This window comes from Dama dama, chromosome 11 (assembly GCF_033118175.1).
Source record: "Dama dama isolate Ldn47 chromosome 11, ASM3311817v1, whole genome shotgun sequence".
Taxonomy (NCBI): Eukaryota; Metazoa; Chordata; class Mammalia; order Artiodactyla; family Cervidae; genus Dama; species Dama dama.
Window position 1 is genome coordinate 27,639,486 of NC_083691.1, and position 15,740 is coordinate 27,655,225.

At 55.5% G+C, this 15,740-nt stretch overlaps 1 protein-coding gene across 4 annotated transcripts in view; it reads right to left on the reverse strand.

Annotated features, from left to right (window-relative positions):
* HS1BP3 (HCLS1 binding protein 3) overlaps positions 1-15,740 on the reverse strand; it is a 45,872-nt gene that overhangs the window by 7,004 nt on the left and 23,128 nt on the right. For all 4 annotated transcript variants that reach the window (XR_009694655.1, XM_061154876.1, XM_061154874.1 and 1 more), the window contains 3 exons: positions 14,980-15,187; positions 13,193-13,409; positions 934-1,094 (listed from right to left, as the gene is read on the reverse strand). Coding sequence is in view for 3 of the 4 variants with exons in the window: in XM_061154876.1 (XP_061010859.1) it covers positions 934-1,094; positions 13,193-13,409; positions 14,980-15,187 (586 nt within the window). In the remaining variant the exon portion in view is untranslated. The remainder of the gene's footprint in view (positions 1-933; positions 1,095-13,192; positions 13,410-14,979; positions 15,188-15,740) is intronic.

Consider the following 15,740-nt stretch of genomic DNA (forward strand, 5'->3'; position numbering starts at 1 on the left):
CCATCTTCCTACAAGCACTCACTGAGTGCCAACCACCAGTTCTGGAAGTCGAGGTCTGCTCCCCACCCCCTCCCAGTCTCAATGCTCAATGCTGCCCTTTGTGACAGGCGACTGCAGCCTCTTTGCCTGGAATCGGCTTTGTCAGCAGCCGTGGAAAACTCCGCTGACCCCTTGGGATCCAGTTCCTCTATTCATCCCTTACTCAAGAAGCCCCTCAGCCTGGGGGTCCCCACAGGCACTGGCATTCTGCTCGGACCTGTTACAGACCCAGGCCACCCTATGATGGTAAGGAGATGTCCTGTCTATCCCATGAGAGACCCCGAGGCTGGGACTGCGTCTCCCTCTTCCAGGCGTTCTTGGGCCCCCGCACAGAGCCTGTCCCTCAGCGGGTGCCTGGTGCCCACTGAATTAATGGGTGACATCAATCCCCTGCCCTGGAAACAGACCTGGGAGTTGTGGGGAGAGGTCAGACCCAGGGGTGAGTGCAAAAGTGCCAGGGCTTCCCAGCTCCAACTCCCACACTGGACCCTCTCGTGGGGTCTCTGCAGGGGACATGGAGTCGAGTCTCCTGTTACAATCCAAGCCACGCAGAGCCCCAGCACCCCCTCTCTATCTGGTGTCCACATCTGGCTGTGGAGGTAACAAAGATACTTCTACACCAGTCACAACCCACACTTTTCAAAGCAACAAAGAAAACTACCCTTTGCTTCCAAGGGATGACTAGCATAAACATAACAGCCCCAGAATGTTCTGGGCTGTGGGTACAAAAGGTGCAAAACTAGATTTCTCCAGCAGAAAATCCCCACTGGGCGAGTCCATATCGTGTCAAGACTGGCATCCTGCTCGTGTGTGGTGGGCCTGACGCCCTTCGCAGAGGTTGGTGGGTCACCCGGGAGACCCTGAGAGCTAAGGGACACCCTGGGCTCTACTTACGGTCCCCGGGGGGTGAATCCTCTGCGTGGCCCCGGGGAGAGGGCTTCCCGCCTGAGCTGAAGAGCCCCTCGTCAGGGTCGACCTCCTCATCAAAGATGGTGAGCCGGGGCGCGGCTTTGGGCTTCATGGCCACTGCGGGACGTTTCTTGGGCTTCTTGGAGCTGGAGAATCACAGACAGAACTTGAGGTTGGGACCTCTCACGAGAGCCCTGCTGGCCCACAGGGGCACCCTGGTCAGACCCACAGGGGCGAGGGGCAGGCTGGCGTTTGTGTCAAGAAGGACCTTGCCAAGAACCTGACAATGAGAGGGTGAGACACTGCTGTGGAAGCAGCATAGCCCTGTGCCCAGGGAACGGCCGCTGTGGAGATGCATGCAGAGATCAGGTGGGGGTCTGGACTGTACAACCGCTGCAGACAACTCCCAGCCCGGAAGGGCCCGCAGGACGGGTCACAGGTCAAAGGACATGGCCTCCGTGCGGGGCACCCAACCTCGGCACTCCCTGGGGCCAGACTCAGAGTCACTGCACAGACGCTCCGACATGGGGCTTAGTACACATGAGGCTACCAACCTTAGGGCCTGGGCCCAGAGGAGAACAGAAGGCGGCCTAGGTCAGTGCTCCGTTTCCCCCACACAAATCCACCTCTTTGGTGGAACCTCCATCATTCGAGAAAACATTTCAGTCCCACTGAGCAACACCGCCCCCGCTCCTTCAGGAAACCCTCTGGCTATTCAGAACCCCAATCGGCTCTGCGCCCCTCAGGCCCCTTTATGTCTCATTCATTAGCTGGCCAAGGTCCTGCTCTGGGCTGGACACTGCTGCAGGAAACCCAGAGGGGACTCAAGGGACGTTTCTGGGCCCTCGGAGGGCTTTACTTCCTGATCGGGTGGGCATGTCAACCTCCAGGGACCCAAAGGCTGCAGACCTACACACGTCACTGGAAGTTACTCCGCCAGTAAATAAACAAACTTGGTTTTATTTTAACAAGGTGATCCAGTCCCTGTTGGTGATGCCTAAATTAGCCATTTTAAGGTTCCTACAAACAACAGAAATAAGCTTTTAACTGGAAGTGGGATTTCCGTGGGCCAATCTGCCAGCAGGGCAGTTCCACAGGACCGAGGTCACCATCTGAGCTCATGCTGGAGATAACTACGCATTTAAACTGTGCTGATACCACCGTAAACAAGGGCACAGATTAACCAGCAGCAGATAAAAATAGCAGCGGGGCAGCCCTGGGTGCTGGAAGGCAGGGCATTCAGAGGCGGCCGTTCCCATGGTCTGGATTTAGATGTCTGGGAGAGTTTTGGGGTCCTGGCAGCGACAGAGAGAAGCTGGAAAACGTGGTGGAGTGTACCTGCTTGAAACCACAGGACCCACACACCTCCACACTCAGGGCTGAGACCCCCCTGGGAAGGTCTCTGTGGGAAGATGAAGAAACAGTGGTTCAGAGAAGCTGGGTGTCTGCTGAAGGCCACACAGCAGGTAGGGCCAGAGACTCACCAGCCACACTCAGTCCCTGCTCTTTCTTCATCCCGGGCACAAGGCAGACAGGCTCCAGCCCCAGGCCACCAGGGCCATGCCTCTGCCGCGAGGCCAGCCCCTGGCCCTGCCCGTGATGCTTGGTGAGGTGAAAGGGGCCTGGGCTCCTCCAGAAACCTCACCTCCACTTCCTCACACACCTTAAGGAGTCAGGGTATCCTACGCGTCCTGGGATGCTTTCCCCTTCTGTTTCACAGACCAGGCGGAGCCAGGGCAGCACTAATGACCCCTGAGAAGTGGGCACCAGGGAGGCCTTGGTCTTCAGGGCAGGCCAGCCGGAGGCGGTCACAGCCAGCTGAGACCCACTGAGCCAGAAACCCCAGCGGCAGGCCCTGGGCCCTGCTTGTGTCCCTGTGGGCTCTAGTGACCAGCTGTATTCGGGAGCCACTGGACCAGGCTTTGCCCCATGGCTGACCCTCAATTACCCATCTCAGCCGCCCTTTTCTTGGCGCTACTCCTGGATTCAGCAGGGGTTGCAGCAGTGAAGCGCGGAGACCCCCTAGCATCCCCCCAGCTGGGGTGCAGCCCCCAAGGAAGCAGGGTCGGGCCTGGCCACTCTACAGCCACCATCTGCAGGTCCATCTCACTCCGAACCACCAGCTCTGAGACCTCACGTTCGCAGCTTCCCCAGCAGACAGGGCCCTGGGGGAAGGGCTGGGAGCTTCCCAGTGACCAGAAACCAGAGGGAGCAGAGAGAGGCAGGAGGGTCTGAAGAACAAAGGAAGAGAGTAAACAGACATGATTGATTATCGCGGGAGAAGCTGCACAGAGATGGCGATGACTTCCCTTCCTGCACCCACTTCTGGTTCGGCGAGCACAAATGAGGCCTGGCCTTCCCACTACGTAAGTTTTCCTATCAAATTGGATGAATGTTCCTGTTTTTCTCCCTGGAGACATTTTTTAATCTTCTGTTGTCTTGAATTGAAATAAGGTGACTCTAATGGCACACGGGGCTGCTCTTTCAGGCACCATCTGAGCCCCACCCCATTCCACCCCGACCGGCTGACCCCGGAGGAGACAAAGAACAAGAAGAGATGTGGAGCTCTGACGGCTGAAAGCCCTGGGGTCCTGTCCTGTCCTGGCTGGCCCCAGATTCAGTCTCTAGGTGCTCAACAGTGTGCCTGGTACAGAGGAGATGCTCAATAAATATTAGATGAAGGGATGGATGAATGGAGGGGTGGCGGAAGGATGGACAGACAAACAGGTGGATGGACAAGGTGACAGTACATCTCTAATTCAGACTAATTTCTACCTCCTTCCCCAAGGCGGGGGGGAATGGGAGGGAAGAGAGAGGGGATGCCAGCAGACAGAGACCCTCTGTTCCATGGCTCCTCCTCTCAGGCACCCCAGCTGGTCTCTCCAGCAGCCCCTTGCCCTTCTGCAGGGAGCTCATCCTTTCACTCCGAGTGCGTTCCATGGCCCAGTGCTCAGTAAGTGCCTCCCAAGAGCAAGACCCTGTGCTGGGTGATGAGAGCGCAGAGACAAGGGAGACCTGGCACTGTCCTTGGAAGCTCAGAGCCGAGCAGAGTCACAGACACATACCTGTCATCACCACACGGGGCAACGGGACAGCCGGAGCCCTAAGGAAGGAGTCCACCTGGCCCGAGGGCTTCTGAGAGGAGGTGGCGGAGGGGTGAGCAGAGATCTCGGGGGCTAAGGGCAGAAGACTGACAGGCAGAAAGGCCCTCAATCTGGGAGAGGCTGCAGCAGGTATGACTCAGGCACGGTCGGGTCCCCCGTGGAAGCTCTGCTCCTGGTCTAGGGAGAAATGATCAGGCCCCAGATGGGGCAGACAAAAGCAGGGAGAATGTCAGCAGGCAAACTGCCAGTAAACGTGGATGGCCAAAGTGACCCGAGGGTAGAAGGGACAAGTGAGGATGGTGCTCGATTCCGATTCGACAATAGGATGGGCATTTCACATAAGGTGTCACTCCGACTCCAAGCCTGTTCCTGCCCCTTGCTCACAGGTTGTGTGAGCGCAGACTGAGGCTGCACACACAGGCCACGGTCCCGGCGCGCCCTCCATTCCCCTCTCAGCTCCACCTGCGTCCACCCAGCTGTCCACAGGACACACCACCCAGCTCTGCTGGGCCCGTCGCTGGCCATAAAGGGTTTCCCCCACTGACCTCTCTCTCCTCTAAAGGAAGGCAGGGAGATCAGACCGCTGTCACCAGGGATGGGGCAGCTGAGCATCAAACAGAGGGGTTTGCAGTGGACAGAACCGCAGCTCCCGACCTGGGAGGGCTGTGGGGGGTGGTGGTGGTCGGGGGTGGGGGGGTGGTGGCGGTCCCTGGACGGATGCAGGCACGTGGAAGTGTGCTGCTGCAGTACACACGTGCGCGCACGGACGGATGTCAGCTTTCCTGCCATGTGTGCATGATCGAAGACAGATGTCCCAGCTAGGCCACATCCTGAGCTTGGATGAGAGGTGGCAGGTGCCGCGGTTGACAGCTCTGACGGGCCGAGGAGCAGCCCTCCTCCATGGGGCTCAGGCGACCCTGTGACAGTGATTGACACAAGGGCATCCTCCCCTCCGGCCACCCGGGGGGCTTGTGTCACTGTTCCTGGGAGCACCTGCCCCCATGGTAGACCCCTGGGGGGGACCAAGAGCCCCAGGATCCATGAGTACCGAGTGACAAGAGGCATCTCTTAAGACTAAACAGAAGATGGCGGGCACTTCTAAGCAAAGGCTCACACACAACATGACTGTTAACTTTCAAAGTCAGGGTGATGCTAAACCAGGCACGGAAATCGACCTCTTTCCCAAGCATGTAACTTTCCTGCTTCAAAATAAGGCACTTTTCATCTTAAATTCAGTTTGTTTGTTTGTTTTTTTCAATTAGAGAAAATTCTCAGCGTGCCAATAAATGAACATGTGAAGTTCATTCCAGGACAGTTATTCTCAACAGCACCGGGTAATGGGTTTCCACAGTGATTGGATCATAAGAGTTGTGAAAATCCAGGAGGAAAGGCACTGATGCTGTGGACCCATGCAGGCCTCGCTGGGACAGGGGTTCAGGGACACAGTGGACAGAGGGATGGGCAAGAGCCCTGTGAAAACACTGAGGTGGGAAGGGCTTGGCACGTCCAAGTGCCCAACAGCTGGATGACAGGTACATGGAGGAGGAGGGGGAGGGTCTGAGGGGAAATCAGGGCCAGGAGAGGTGGTGGTGGGGCAGGGGATAGACTCTGATCGTTCCTGAGAGGACCCCTGGAAAAGAATTCAGAACCTGTGTGCGACCCCAGGCCGGTCATTTTACTCTCTGAATGTTTCGTTATCTGTCCGGTGGGAATGAGGAATGCTCCAGAAACTGCAAAGTGGAGCCCGGATGCCATCTTGCTGGGCAAAGCAGAGGCCTGTGATCACAGGAGGATGTCTAGCTCACACTGTGTTTCAACCCAGCAGGCTTCACCCTGGGCCTGATGAAGTAAGCTGGCTACCCTGGACACCCATCATTTGCCGTTTTCCCAGAGTCACCCTCTCAGCAGCCCCAGCCTGCCTCTCCAGGACCTCAGAGACCTCTCTCTCTTCTCATTCATGAGGGATGCCATTTCTCTCTCTCTGCTCAGGGGTCAAACACTGCCCCTCACCCAGCCCAGCAGCAGCACCGCCAAGAAACCAGGGTGGCCTGGCTCTGCCACCCCGTTGCTCGAAAGCAAAGCGCCCTTCGCTGGTCATCCCCACAATGGCCCTAAGAGACTGAATCCAGATATAAAACAGAACTCAGTCCCCCAAACCCACAGCAACTGGCCCAGGAAGCCTCACTCCAACCTCTGTAGTGCATGGCCCCAGTGGCCAGGTGATTAATAGCTGCCGGTTTCCCTAGTCTTTCCCAGGGCTTCCCTGGTGGCTCAGACGATAAAGCATCTGCCTGCAATGTGGGAGACCCAGGTTCGATCCCTGGGTCGGGAGGATCCCCTGGAGAAAGAAATGGCAACCCACTCCAGTACTCTTGCCTGGAAAATTCCATGGACTGAAGAGCCTGGTAGGTTATAGTCCATGGGGGTCGCAGAGTCGGACATGACTGAGTGACTTCACTTTCTTTCTTTCTTTCCCTAGTCTTTACCCTGCTTCTCGCTTAGTCAGCCCACGACAAAGCCAAATATGCTCTCCCAACCAACCGCACAGGACGCCCCACTTCCGGTTAGGCCTCCAGCTTCCCCACGTCAACAGCCTCCAGGAGGGCAGACTTGAGTCTTCCCTTTGCCACCAGTTATCTCTCCCTTCCCCCGCCCACCTGTGAGTCTCTGTAAATGGGTGGCTGACTCCCTCTCTTGCTATGGCCCACCCTAAATAAACGGCCTTTGATGGTTCTCATATGGGCAGTCTTTGTTCATTCAAACACCCCCAACAACACTCCAGACGCTGGTATGACCAGTGGACGCTGGCAGTCCCTGCAGTGGAGAATACCCACACATCACCCACCATGGAGAGCAAATGGACCGGGTGAAGTTGGTACCCGGCACAGGTGGGGGCTCAGTCGGGGGTGACGGGGTAAGTCCTGGCCAGCAGGCAGGATGCCAAGGCTCCTGCCTGGATGGTGCCCCAGACTGTGCAATTTTGGGAAGGCTCCTCTATTGCAACCACAAAGATGCTGGAAATCAATCCTATATATCCACTGGAAGGACTGATGCTGAAGCTGAAGTTCCAATACTGTGGCCACCTGATGTGAAGAGCCAACTTACTGGAAAAGACCCTGATGCTGGGAAAGATTGAGGGCAGAAGGAGAAGAGGGCGACAGAGGATGAGGTGGTTGGATGGCATCACTCATTCAATGGATATGAACTTGGGAAATCTCTGGGAGATGGTGAGGGACAGGGAGGCCTGGCGTCCATGAGTTCACAAAAAGTCAGACACGACTTGGCGACTGAACAACAAAGATACTGAGGTGAAGGCCTTTGTAAGCACAACTCCCAGGGCTGATATTTACATAACAACAGGAAGTGGAAAAGCTGCCTTTTTCATTTTAATTGTTTAAACACCCAAGGGCTTCTGGCTTCTTCAGAGCAAAGGAAACTTGAAATAATGATAATATCATACAAAGGAAATTTCCTGTATTCCATCCCATTTTATCCTTACAGCCACTAGGCCTGGACTTTACCTCTAATTTACAAAGAGAGAAACTGGAGGCTCTGGGAAGTCCAGCAACTCGCCCAGTGTCCACCAGCTGCTAAGTGACAGGGCTGGAACTTGAACCTAGGACGGTCAGCCTCCAACCCTCCTCTAGGGTGACCGCACCCTCTAGGCTTTCCAGCTTCTGCAGTGGCTTTCAAATCACACTCAGGGGCCCTGACCTTCTGTAAAACTGCCCACAGCCACCAGAGAGGTGGGCCGAGGCTGAGGGGACAGAGATCCAGAGCCCGCTACTCCTGTTCCAACCTGGGCCAATTCTACTTCCATGTGTTTTATCCACCAGGGTTCTGTACGCGATTTCTCTTGCACCAAAGTGTCTGCTACTCAATGAAAGAAGTGGAAGGCGCTGTTTCCTGTGTTGTCCCTGACAGTATTCATTCAGGCCAGACTCTGCACTGCTGTGGATGGAGAAACACAGCTGGTGCAGCATGCCTGGGCGGGGGTGGGGGGTGCTGTGGTCACCCCAACAGCAGCTGTTGCTGCAAAATCACTGTGACGGCTCCAGGGTGAGCCGAGGGTGCCCACTGTGCCCCCTGCACCCTCACTGTTTGGTCCCAGGACAGATCAAGGGTAAGCGCTGTCTGTGGAGGTACAGTGTGACGCCACCAGCCCTGGGCCACAGCCCCAGCAGTGATCAGGAAGAACAGACCTCTAGCAGATGACCAGAGAAGGAGACTCGGGGGCTGAGAGAAACAGGAAGGCCTCCCTGAGCTTGCCTCCTGGAAGCCTCTGTGGGTGGCAGAGCCTGGTGGCTGGCGAGGCTGCTCTCTGCTGCATGCCCTCTGCTTCTCCAAGACTTTTGTTAGGCTCGGTTTTGGGGGCCCCTGAGACATGAATTCGCCTGCAGAGCATGTCAGGAGCTTGTGAAAACATAGGTTCTGGGGCTCCACCCAGGTTCCAGTGGGGGGCCTGTGAATCTGCACTTCTAATCAGCTCCAGGGTGGTGGAGAATTCCCAGCTGGGCTCTGCTATCCTAGGCGGGGCTGGAACCCTACAGGGCCCTAAGCCCAAGGGTGACAGATGCGCTATTTAGAAAGAGGCCTCCAAGGAGAAGTGGCTAAGCTCCTGTCCTTAGGGGCTGCCTCACTTCTAAATCTTTGAAATAGTATTAATAGTTAGGTGAGGTGATAGGTGTTAGCTGACCTTAGTATGGTGATCATTTCACATCGTAGGTGTATCAACATTGTACCCCTTAACCTTACACAATGCCATAGAGAAACTTCATCTCAATAAAGCTGGTGTTGTTGGTCATTCAGTAATGTCTGACTCTTGCAACCCCATGGGCTGTAGCCCGTCAGGTTCCTCTGTCCATGGAAATCAAGAATACTAGAATGGGTTGCCATCTCTCTTTTTGAGGGGATCTTCCTGACCCAGGGATTGAACCCAGGTCTACTGCACTGCAGACAGATTCTTTACCATCTGAGCAACCAAGGAAGCCCCTAATAAAGTTGGGGATGGGGAGGGTGGTCAGATGAATAAACCTTGGTTAGTAGATCTGGAGGTACTTGGCAAGGTGCCAGAAGCTTTCAAAACCACACAATCATCCCAGAGCAGAAACTTCATCCAAATATAGGAAGCGAGACATTTTTATGCTAAAACACATATGGTCATTTTATGAAAGGTAAAACAACATTTGGATAAATAATTAGGACAAAACACACGATTCACATCCCAAAGAAATGTCCAGCCCCACCACTTGAGGCCATGGCCCAGGGCCTAGGTGCTTGCTCCCCGTCCTCTAAGCGGACAGTGGGAAGCCCAGCCTCACAGGACAGCGTGTTCATGCAGGAACCAGCCTGTCCCTCGGGAAGCTGAGGGTCCTCAGGGACCTGGGGCCTGGTGGGGAGCTCCCTGGACACTAGGGGAAGAGGAGGGGGCAGCGGGCCTTGCAGATGGGTAGGTTTTGGGAAAGCAGAGAGGACATTCCAACACAGGGGAAATTCAGTCCCTAAAGACCCCTTCACTGGAGAGGCACAACCAAGACCCCCCCACAGAAGCTTTTAGGACCTTGCTCTGGGCAGGCAGTTGGGGAGAAAGCTCAACAGAATAAACACCCCATACACGAACAAGTTCATCATTGCTTGTAACTGCAAAAACCTACAGAAAACACCACAATGTCCCCAGTGCCATTTACAGCACATCAGTCTGATGCACTTGCATCGTTAGGCAGGTAGAAGCCTAGTTATTGGTACGGAAAGACCTAGCTGAAAAAAAAAGCAAATTATGGAACAGCGCACATTAACACAATCCCATTTTGTTAATACAGCATATGTAACCAGAAGCATATAGCTTCATGACAAAGGGGCTTCTAAATGTGCTTTTAATTTTTCTACGCTAACTGTGTATTATTTGAGTTACAGTTAAAAATGTTCCTAGCAGAGTATTTCCAGCCAAAGGCAGAACTATTATGGGAGAACTTCACCTTTCTTAGAACTGTGAAATCTCTAAAACAGAAAGTTAAATATGAAAACTATGTTCCACATGCAAAGCGATGGTGAGGACATTAAGGGAAAAAGCAGAGTATAAAAGGCATGTGTGCTATGTGTGCAGTTATGTGGATCAGCCTGGGACAGGGATGCACAAAAAAAACACAACTGCAAACAGGAGAGTGGCTGGGTGGTGAGGGTTTTTTTCTATCTTCAGGTACAATCTAATGGTGTAGTAACGCCTCTTTCCCTAATCAAAACCAGGTTTAACAGACAAAGGAAAACCAGGCTTTGTGCCCATGGCTCGCACCCTCCCAGCAGCCCTGCGGTGGAGCAACAGCGCCCCACAGTGGCCATGGCAGGAAGGGCCGACACCTGTCTCCTGGAACGTGGCTGTTGCCCGGAGCGCCAGAGCCTGGCCCAGATGGGCACTCAGGGCAGGGTGGCTGGGAAAGCAGAGATGCTGCATCCACAGAGGAAAGGAGGGCACAGGCTGGAGAAATGAGCACGCAGAGCATACGACTCCTGCAAAGATCAGAGTGTTCCTCACCGCAGGGTGGGGTGGGCCGCATTGCACTGAGAGGGTTAACAGGCCCACCTGGGGGTCCCAGGAGAGGCCGAGGGGAGACATGACTTCAAGGCAGGGCTCTGCCACATCTAAGGCTCTGGCCAAGTGCCCGCTCAGCTCTGCCCTCTATGTTCCCATCTGTGAAAGGGGGGATAATCCTAGGTCCCTGCTGGAAGACTGGATTGAGGGCCAGGGCAGGGAGGTGGCATCAAGTCCCGACTCTGCCATTTGGGGCTGGATGAATGTGGATGAATCACCAGACCCCAGACATCAGCCTCTTCATATACAGAATGGGCCTGATGCCAGGGCCAGCTTCCTAGGGCACCATTTCCCAAGCCAGATCCACAACGGATCCAGAAAGCAATGCGGTGAGTCATGGCCTTTTAAAAAAAATAGAATAGAAAATATCTATCCATGTAAAGGCTAATCAATTCCTGGCACTTAATACATTCTCCAAAAATGTTAGTTGCTATTATTCCCAATGGAGGCAATAGCACTGACTATTGTCACATCGGTTAACAAAAGACTGACAGAAGGTCAAAAGCCTCTGGGATTCCTTTCAGGTGCTCAGCTCTCCTCGGATTCAGGAAGGAGGCCCCTGAGTGCAGAGCTGGGGATGGCACTGGGGGGCCAAAGTGGGGGTCCCTGGACTGTCAGCACCTCCCCTGACAATCTGCTACTGAAGTAAAAGTAGGAAATTAAAGGCAGCCCTTGCCAACCCCAAAGAGCATTTTCCTACCCAAAAAAGGAGTCACTTTGCTAAGCACGTCTTTCAGCCAAAGGCTGGCACAAACCACGCAAGCCCATCTCAGTCTGACGGCGAGTAACGTGTGGTTACTCAGAACAACGAGAGAGAATGAGTTCAAACAAATACAGACCAACACAGCCCTTGGGCTGCCCAAGGCAGATGACGAACTTCTCCCAACATGACCTCACAGTTGCTCCCACAGGGCCACTGACCCCCTCCCAGGTCAAGGCCAGCATGGGGGGGGCTGGGAGGGGCCTGACTCCTGGGCACCAAGGAGCTGCAGGGCCTCCAGCTCTTGTCTCCCTGAGCACCTGGGATCTTTCTCAAGTCTGGCTCCTTGGCCCCTCTAGGCTGGCCTCAGGGTGACCCTGCGGCCACAAGTCCCCATGTGCCCACCCTCACCATCACACAGAAGAGGAAGTCCTGCAGGCAGCGGGCAGTGCTCTCTGGACTGCACTTTCATGCTGTTGAAGTTGAACTTGCCTCTGCCTCATCTCTCTTTGGCTCTAATTTTTTTCTGGAACAGGACTTGCCAGACAGGCAGAGACAACGTCACCCTGGGTCTGCATTCTGACTCTGTGGAGGCGGAGGGGCAGAAAGACGGGGCTGTAACATCTAAGCCACTTACCCTACACGAGAGCCCCAAGAGACGGGTTGCCATCACTACTCTGTGCTTCCGCTGCAGAAAACTGGAGGAGAGGGATAAACTGCCAGGACTCCAGCCCAGGCAGTTGGCACCGAGGTCTCGGACAGGATTCCGAGCGCCATTTGTACCCCAGCACCATTGTTCCCCAGTCCTCTGACCGCAGGCAAGGCATCTGGCCCCTGCAGACGTCAGTCTCTTTAATATGTCAAGTGACTGACAATGGCTGTTTGCGGGGCGGGCTGTCAATGAGACCCGGGAGACAAAGGGCACGGTACAACCCCTGGTATGCAGAAGGTGCTCAAAACCAACAGTTCCCACCTTGTTTCCTGCTCATTTGGGCCAAGAAGTGAGGGGCCTGGGCGGGGTGGGGGGTGATGGTGCTGAGTCTGTCTGGCTCCCCTATCTCCTTCTGGTTGGGAGGTCCTGCCCACCACCTCAGCCGGTGCCCATTGGAGGGGCCTGGGGACCAGATGTCTGGTTCTCCAGTCTCATCTAGCCTGCAGCCCCTCCCCCCAGCTCAGGGCGCTCACCATGGGGACCCAGGGACAGCTCACTGATTGGCAGAAGGCAGTCAGAGGACCAGCAAAGGAGATGGAACATGAGGGTGCCAGAATCAGGACACCGAGGGGCCTTCAAGACCACAGCTGGCTGTCTCTTCTCCAGGGCACGCGCGTGTGCACGTGTGTTCACACACGTGTGCGTAGAGAGAACCACAGTCTACACAGGGCTGACTCTACCTCCTTCCAGCACTCACAGCCCCTAAGGGGTCACCAGTCCCCTCCAGCCTTACCTTGGGAAGGCAGGGCCAAGGTAAACAGCTCTACCTCCAGGGCAGTGGGACCCCGGCCACGTGAAGCAAGTCACAGGCTCCATGATGAGCTGGACAGAGAACCCTGGCCTCCTGGGCTGGGTTCAGGATGCCTGGGCTGCTGAAGTGTCAGGGTTGGGGTGGCAGCTTGCTAAGCCAGAGTGCAGAATGCTGGGGGGCCACCCTGTGACCAGGGAGGGGCAGGCGATACCTGGGCCCAGCCCCAAAGACCCAGGAGATGTCGAGGATGAACAGAGAGCTGGTCCCCCTGAGTACTGGGCCCCCTCGGGGTGATGATCTAGGGAGACGGGTTTTCTCCAACTCCCAGAAGAGAGGGAGGAGCCTAGAGCAAGCCAGACAGTGGGGTGCCCACCCAGAAGGGGAGACATACCGCATGATGCCCAGAGGGTCCAGGGCCTCCTCCTCCTCCTCCTCCAAGGATTTCCCTGCATCCCCGTCCTGCTGGCCCAGTGTGGGGAGACCCTCATTTTCCACGCGGTCCTGCTGCTGGAAGAAGTCCAAAGCATCCTCGTCCCCTGCTTGGCTGTCTGCGTCCAGGACTGAGACATCTCTGCCACTGAGATCCGCGGCCCCAGGGGACCTGGTGCCTGTGCAGGGAGATGGAAAGGGTGCCTGACACCCACCGCCGGGAGACGAGGAGGCACCTCCCGGCACGCGAGCTCCTGCACCAGCACCCAGGGCTGGAGGCCTCCTGCCACCTCCTGGGACTAGGACGGCAGGTCTGTGTGGGTGAGTGTGGGGGGGTGTGGTCGGCAAAGCATGGGGTGGAGCAGTTACAAGCGGGAGCCTCAGAGAGACAGCGGTTCCTCAACCTCTGCAGCCCGGGGCCCGTTGGGACTACAGACTACAGTCCACGGGCTGATGGCAGGAGACCGGCCAGTGTCTTGGTTCTCACAGAACAGTTCCGGAAACGACGTGCATGTAGTGGGGCACATCGGGGAGCTCTGCCTAGCCAACCCCTGATGAGACCTGCCCCGAGGGTCTAGACTATGAACTCCATGAGGCCCAGTGAGCAGGTGGAAGATTCCAGAACAAACTGGGACAGCTTCACCACCAACTGGCTTACACAAACACTTCTCAAAGCGTGGTCCACCGGCGGGTGTCCACAATGAGGTAACTACAGAAAGGGGGAGCAAGCATCCAGAAACTTCCATAGTACCTTGGAATGCTTGTCTGTGACAGATCGGGAATAAAAATGGTTAGCCCTTCCCCCACCGAAGGTTTGAGAAGCGTGGGTTTAGAATGCTTGTTTAACTCTATCCAGTTACTGAACAGCGTATTTTTGAAAGCAGTGAACTTCTAAGACATCACTCTGTGGGTAAAGAACCCATCAGCATGCCCCAGAGCGCCTGGAACACAGGATGTAATGTGTACACTGCTATGACATGTGGAACTAACTGGTATTGATTATGTTGTATTATGTTATGCTTTGTTATTTTATTAAGACAAATGTAAAATCCCTTTCAAAATCTCATGAACCTTCAATTTCATGGGGTAAGCATCACACAAAGATCATTTTTACAGGTATGCTCAGTTGCTCAGTCGCATCCAACTCTTTGCGACCCCGTGGACTGTAGCCCACCAAGCTCCTCTGTTCATGGAATTTTATGGCAAGAATACTGGAGTGGGTTGCCATTTGACAAGTATAAATTCATTTAAATATTGCAAAAATCTCATGTGAGAGATCCTAATTGTACCTTCATTTTAGAGATAAGGAAACCGAGGCACAGAGAGGCTAGGAAAGTCAGACCACCTGATCCCGCTTCCGCGTAAGTGTGTGTGCATGTGCACGTGGGTGGGTGTTGTGTGTGTGTGTGTGTGTGTGTGTGTGTGTAGGTGCTCTGGAAGGGGCTGGCCAGGGGGGAAACGGGAGGGGTCAGATTATAGAGAAGGCCCCTGGGTGAGCTCCATCTAGCACCCAGGCAGTCAGTCCTCCAGGGCTGGGTCCCAGGCCCCTTCCACCCACCACCCACCACCCACGACGCCGGCCCACGCATGGCAGTGAATGAAGCCCACGTGCCTCAGCAGCCTGGCCGAAGTCTCTGGGCTGCAGAGGGTGCTGTGGACCACACCCCGCCCCCCTCCCCCCAAGCCAGGGCAGCAAGGCCTCGTTCTAGGCCAGGGGCCCCTAGGGATTTGGGACAGGGCCTCAGGTACCTAAGAATTCCAACAGCTCGGGGCTGCCTGCCAGCTCGGCATCCTTGGAGACGCAGCGCAGAATCTCGTCGAACAGGGCCCTCCGCTCCCGGATGTCGCCCTCCCCAACAAACAGGACCTTCCTGGGGAGCGGGGGCAGGCTGGCCGTTGGGTAACGACTGCTGAGTTTCTGGTAAAACTCCTCAATGTCGCTGTACTTTTTGGAGACCTGGAATGAGAGGAGCAGGTGGTTTCCTGAGTGAAAAGGTAAATCAGAGGGCTGTGTCCCACCCCCCAACCCCAACAGAAGTCCCCACAAAGGCTCAGCTCCTCGGTGGGCCCTCCTCCGGGACCAGATGAAGGTGCCTCCCTCCCGCCCTAAGCCCTCTCTGCCCCATGCCCTAAGCCTCCTGATCAACACTAAGCAGAACCCCCGAAGTCCCAGTGGCCCAAAGGAAGGATGCAATCGTGGTGGATTCAGGGCCCTGTCACCGGTCTGGGTAGAGACACTTGATTCAGGGACTCGGCCTGCAGGTGACTGTGACCTACACCTCCATTCTGGGCTTCTGTGTATTAGTGGGGTGACCTCATGGCCTGGCCGGCTGTTAGGTCCTCTTCTGGCAACGAGCCACCTTTTCTCTGGGTCATTCTCCTGTGAACTAGCAACAGCCTTCGACAAGGCCGGTCCTCACAGTGCTCAGATGGTGGAGAACAGATATGGCAAGGCTGGTTTCTGGTCCTGGGGCCAGCCAGGACCCCTCTGCACACCGGAACCTCAGGGA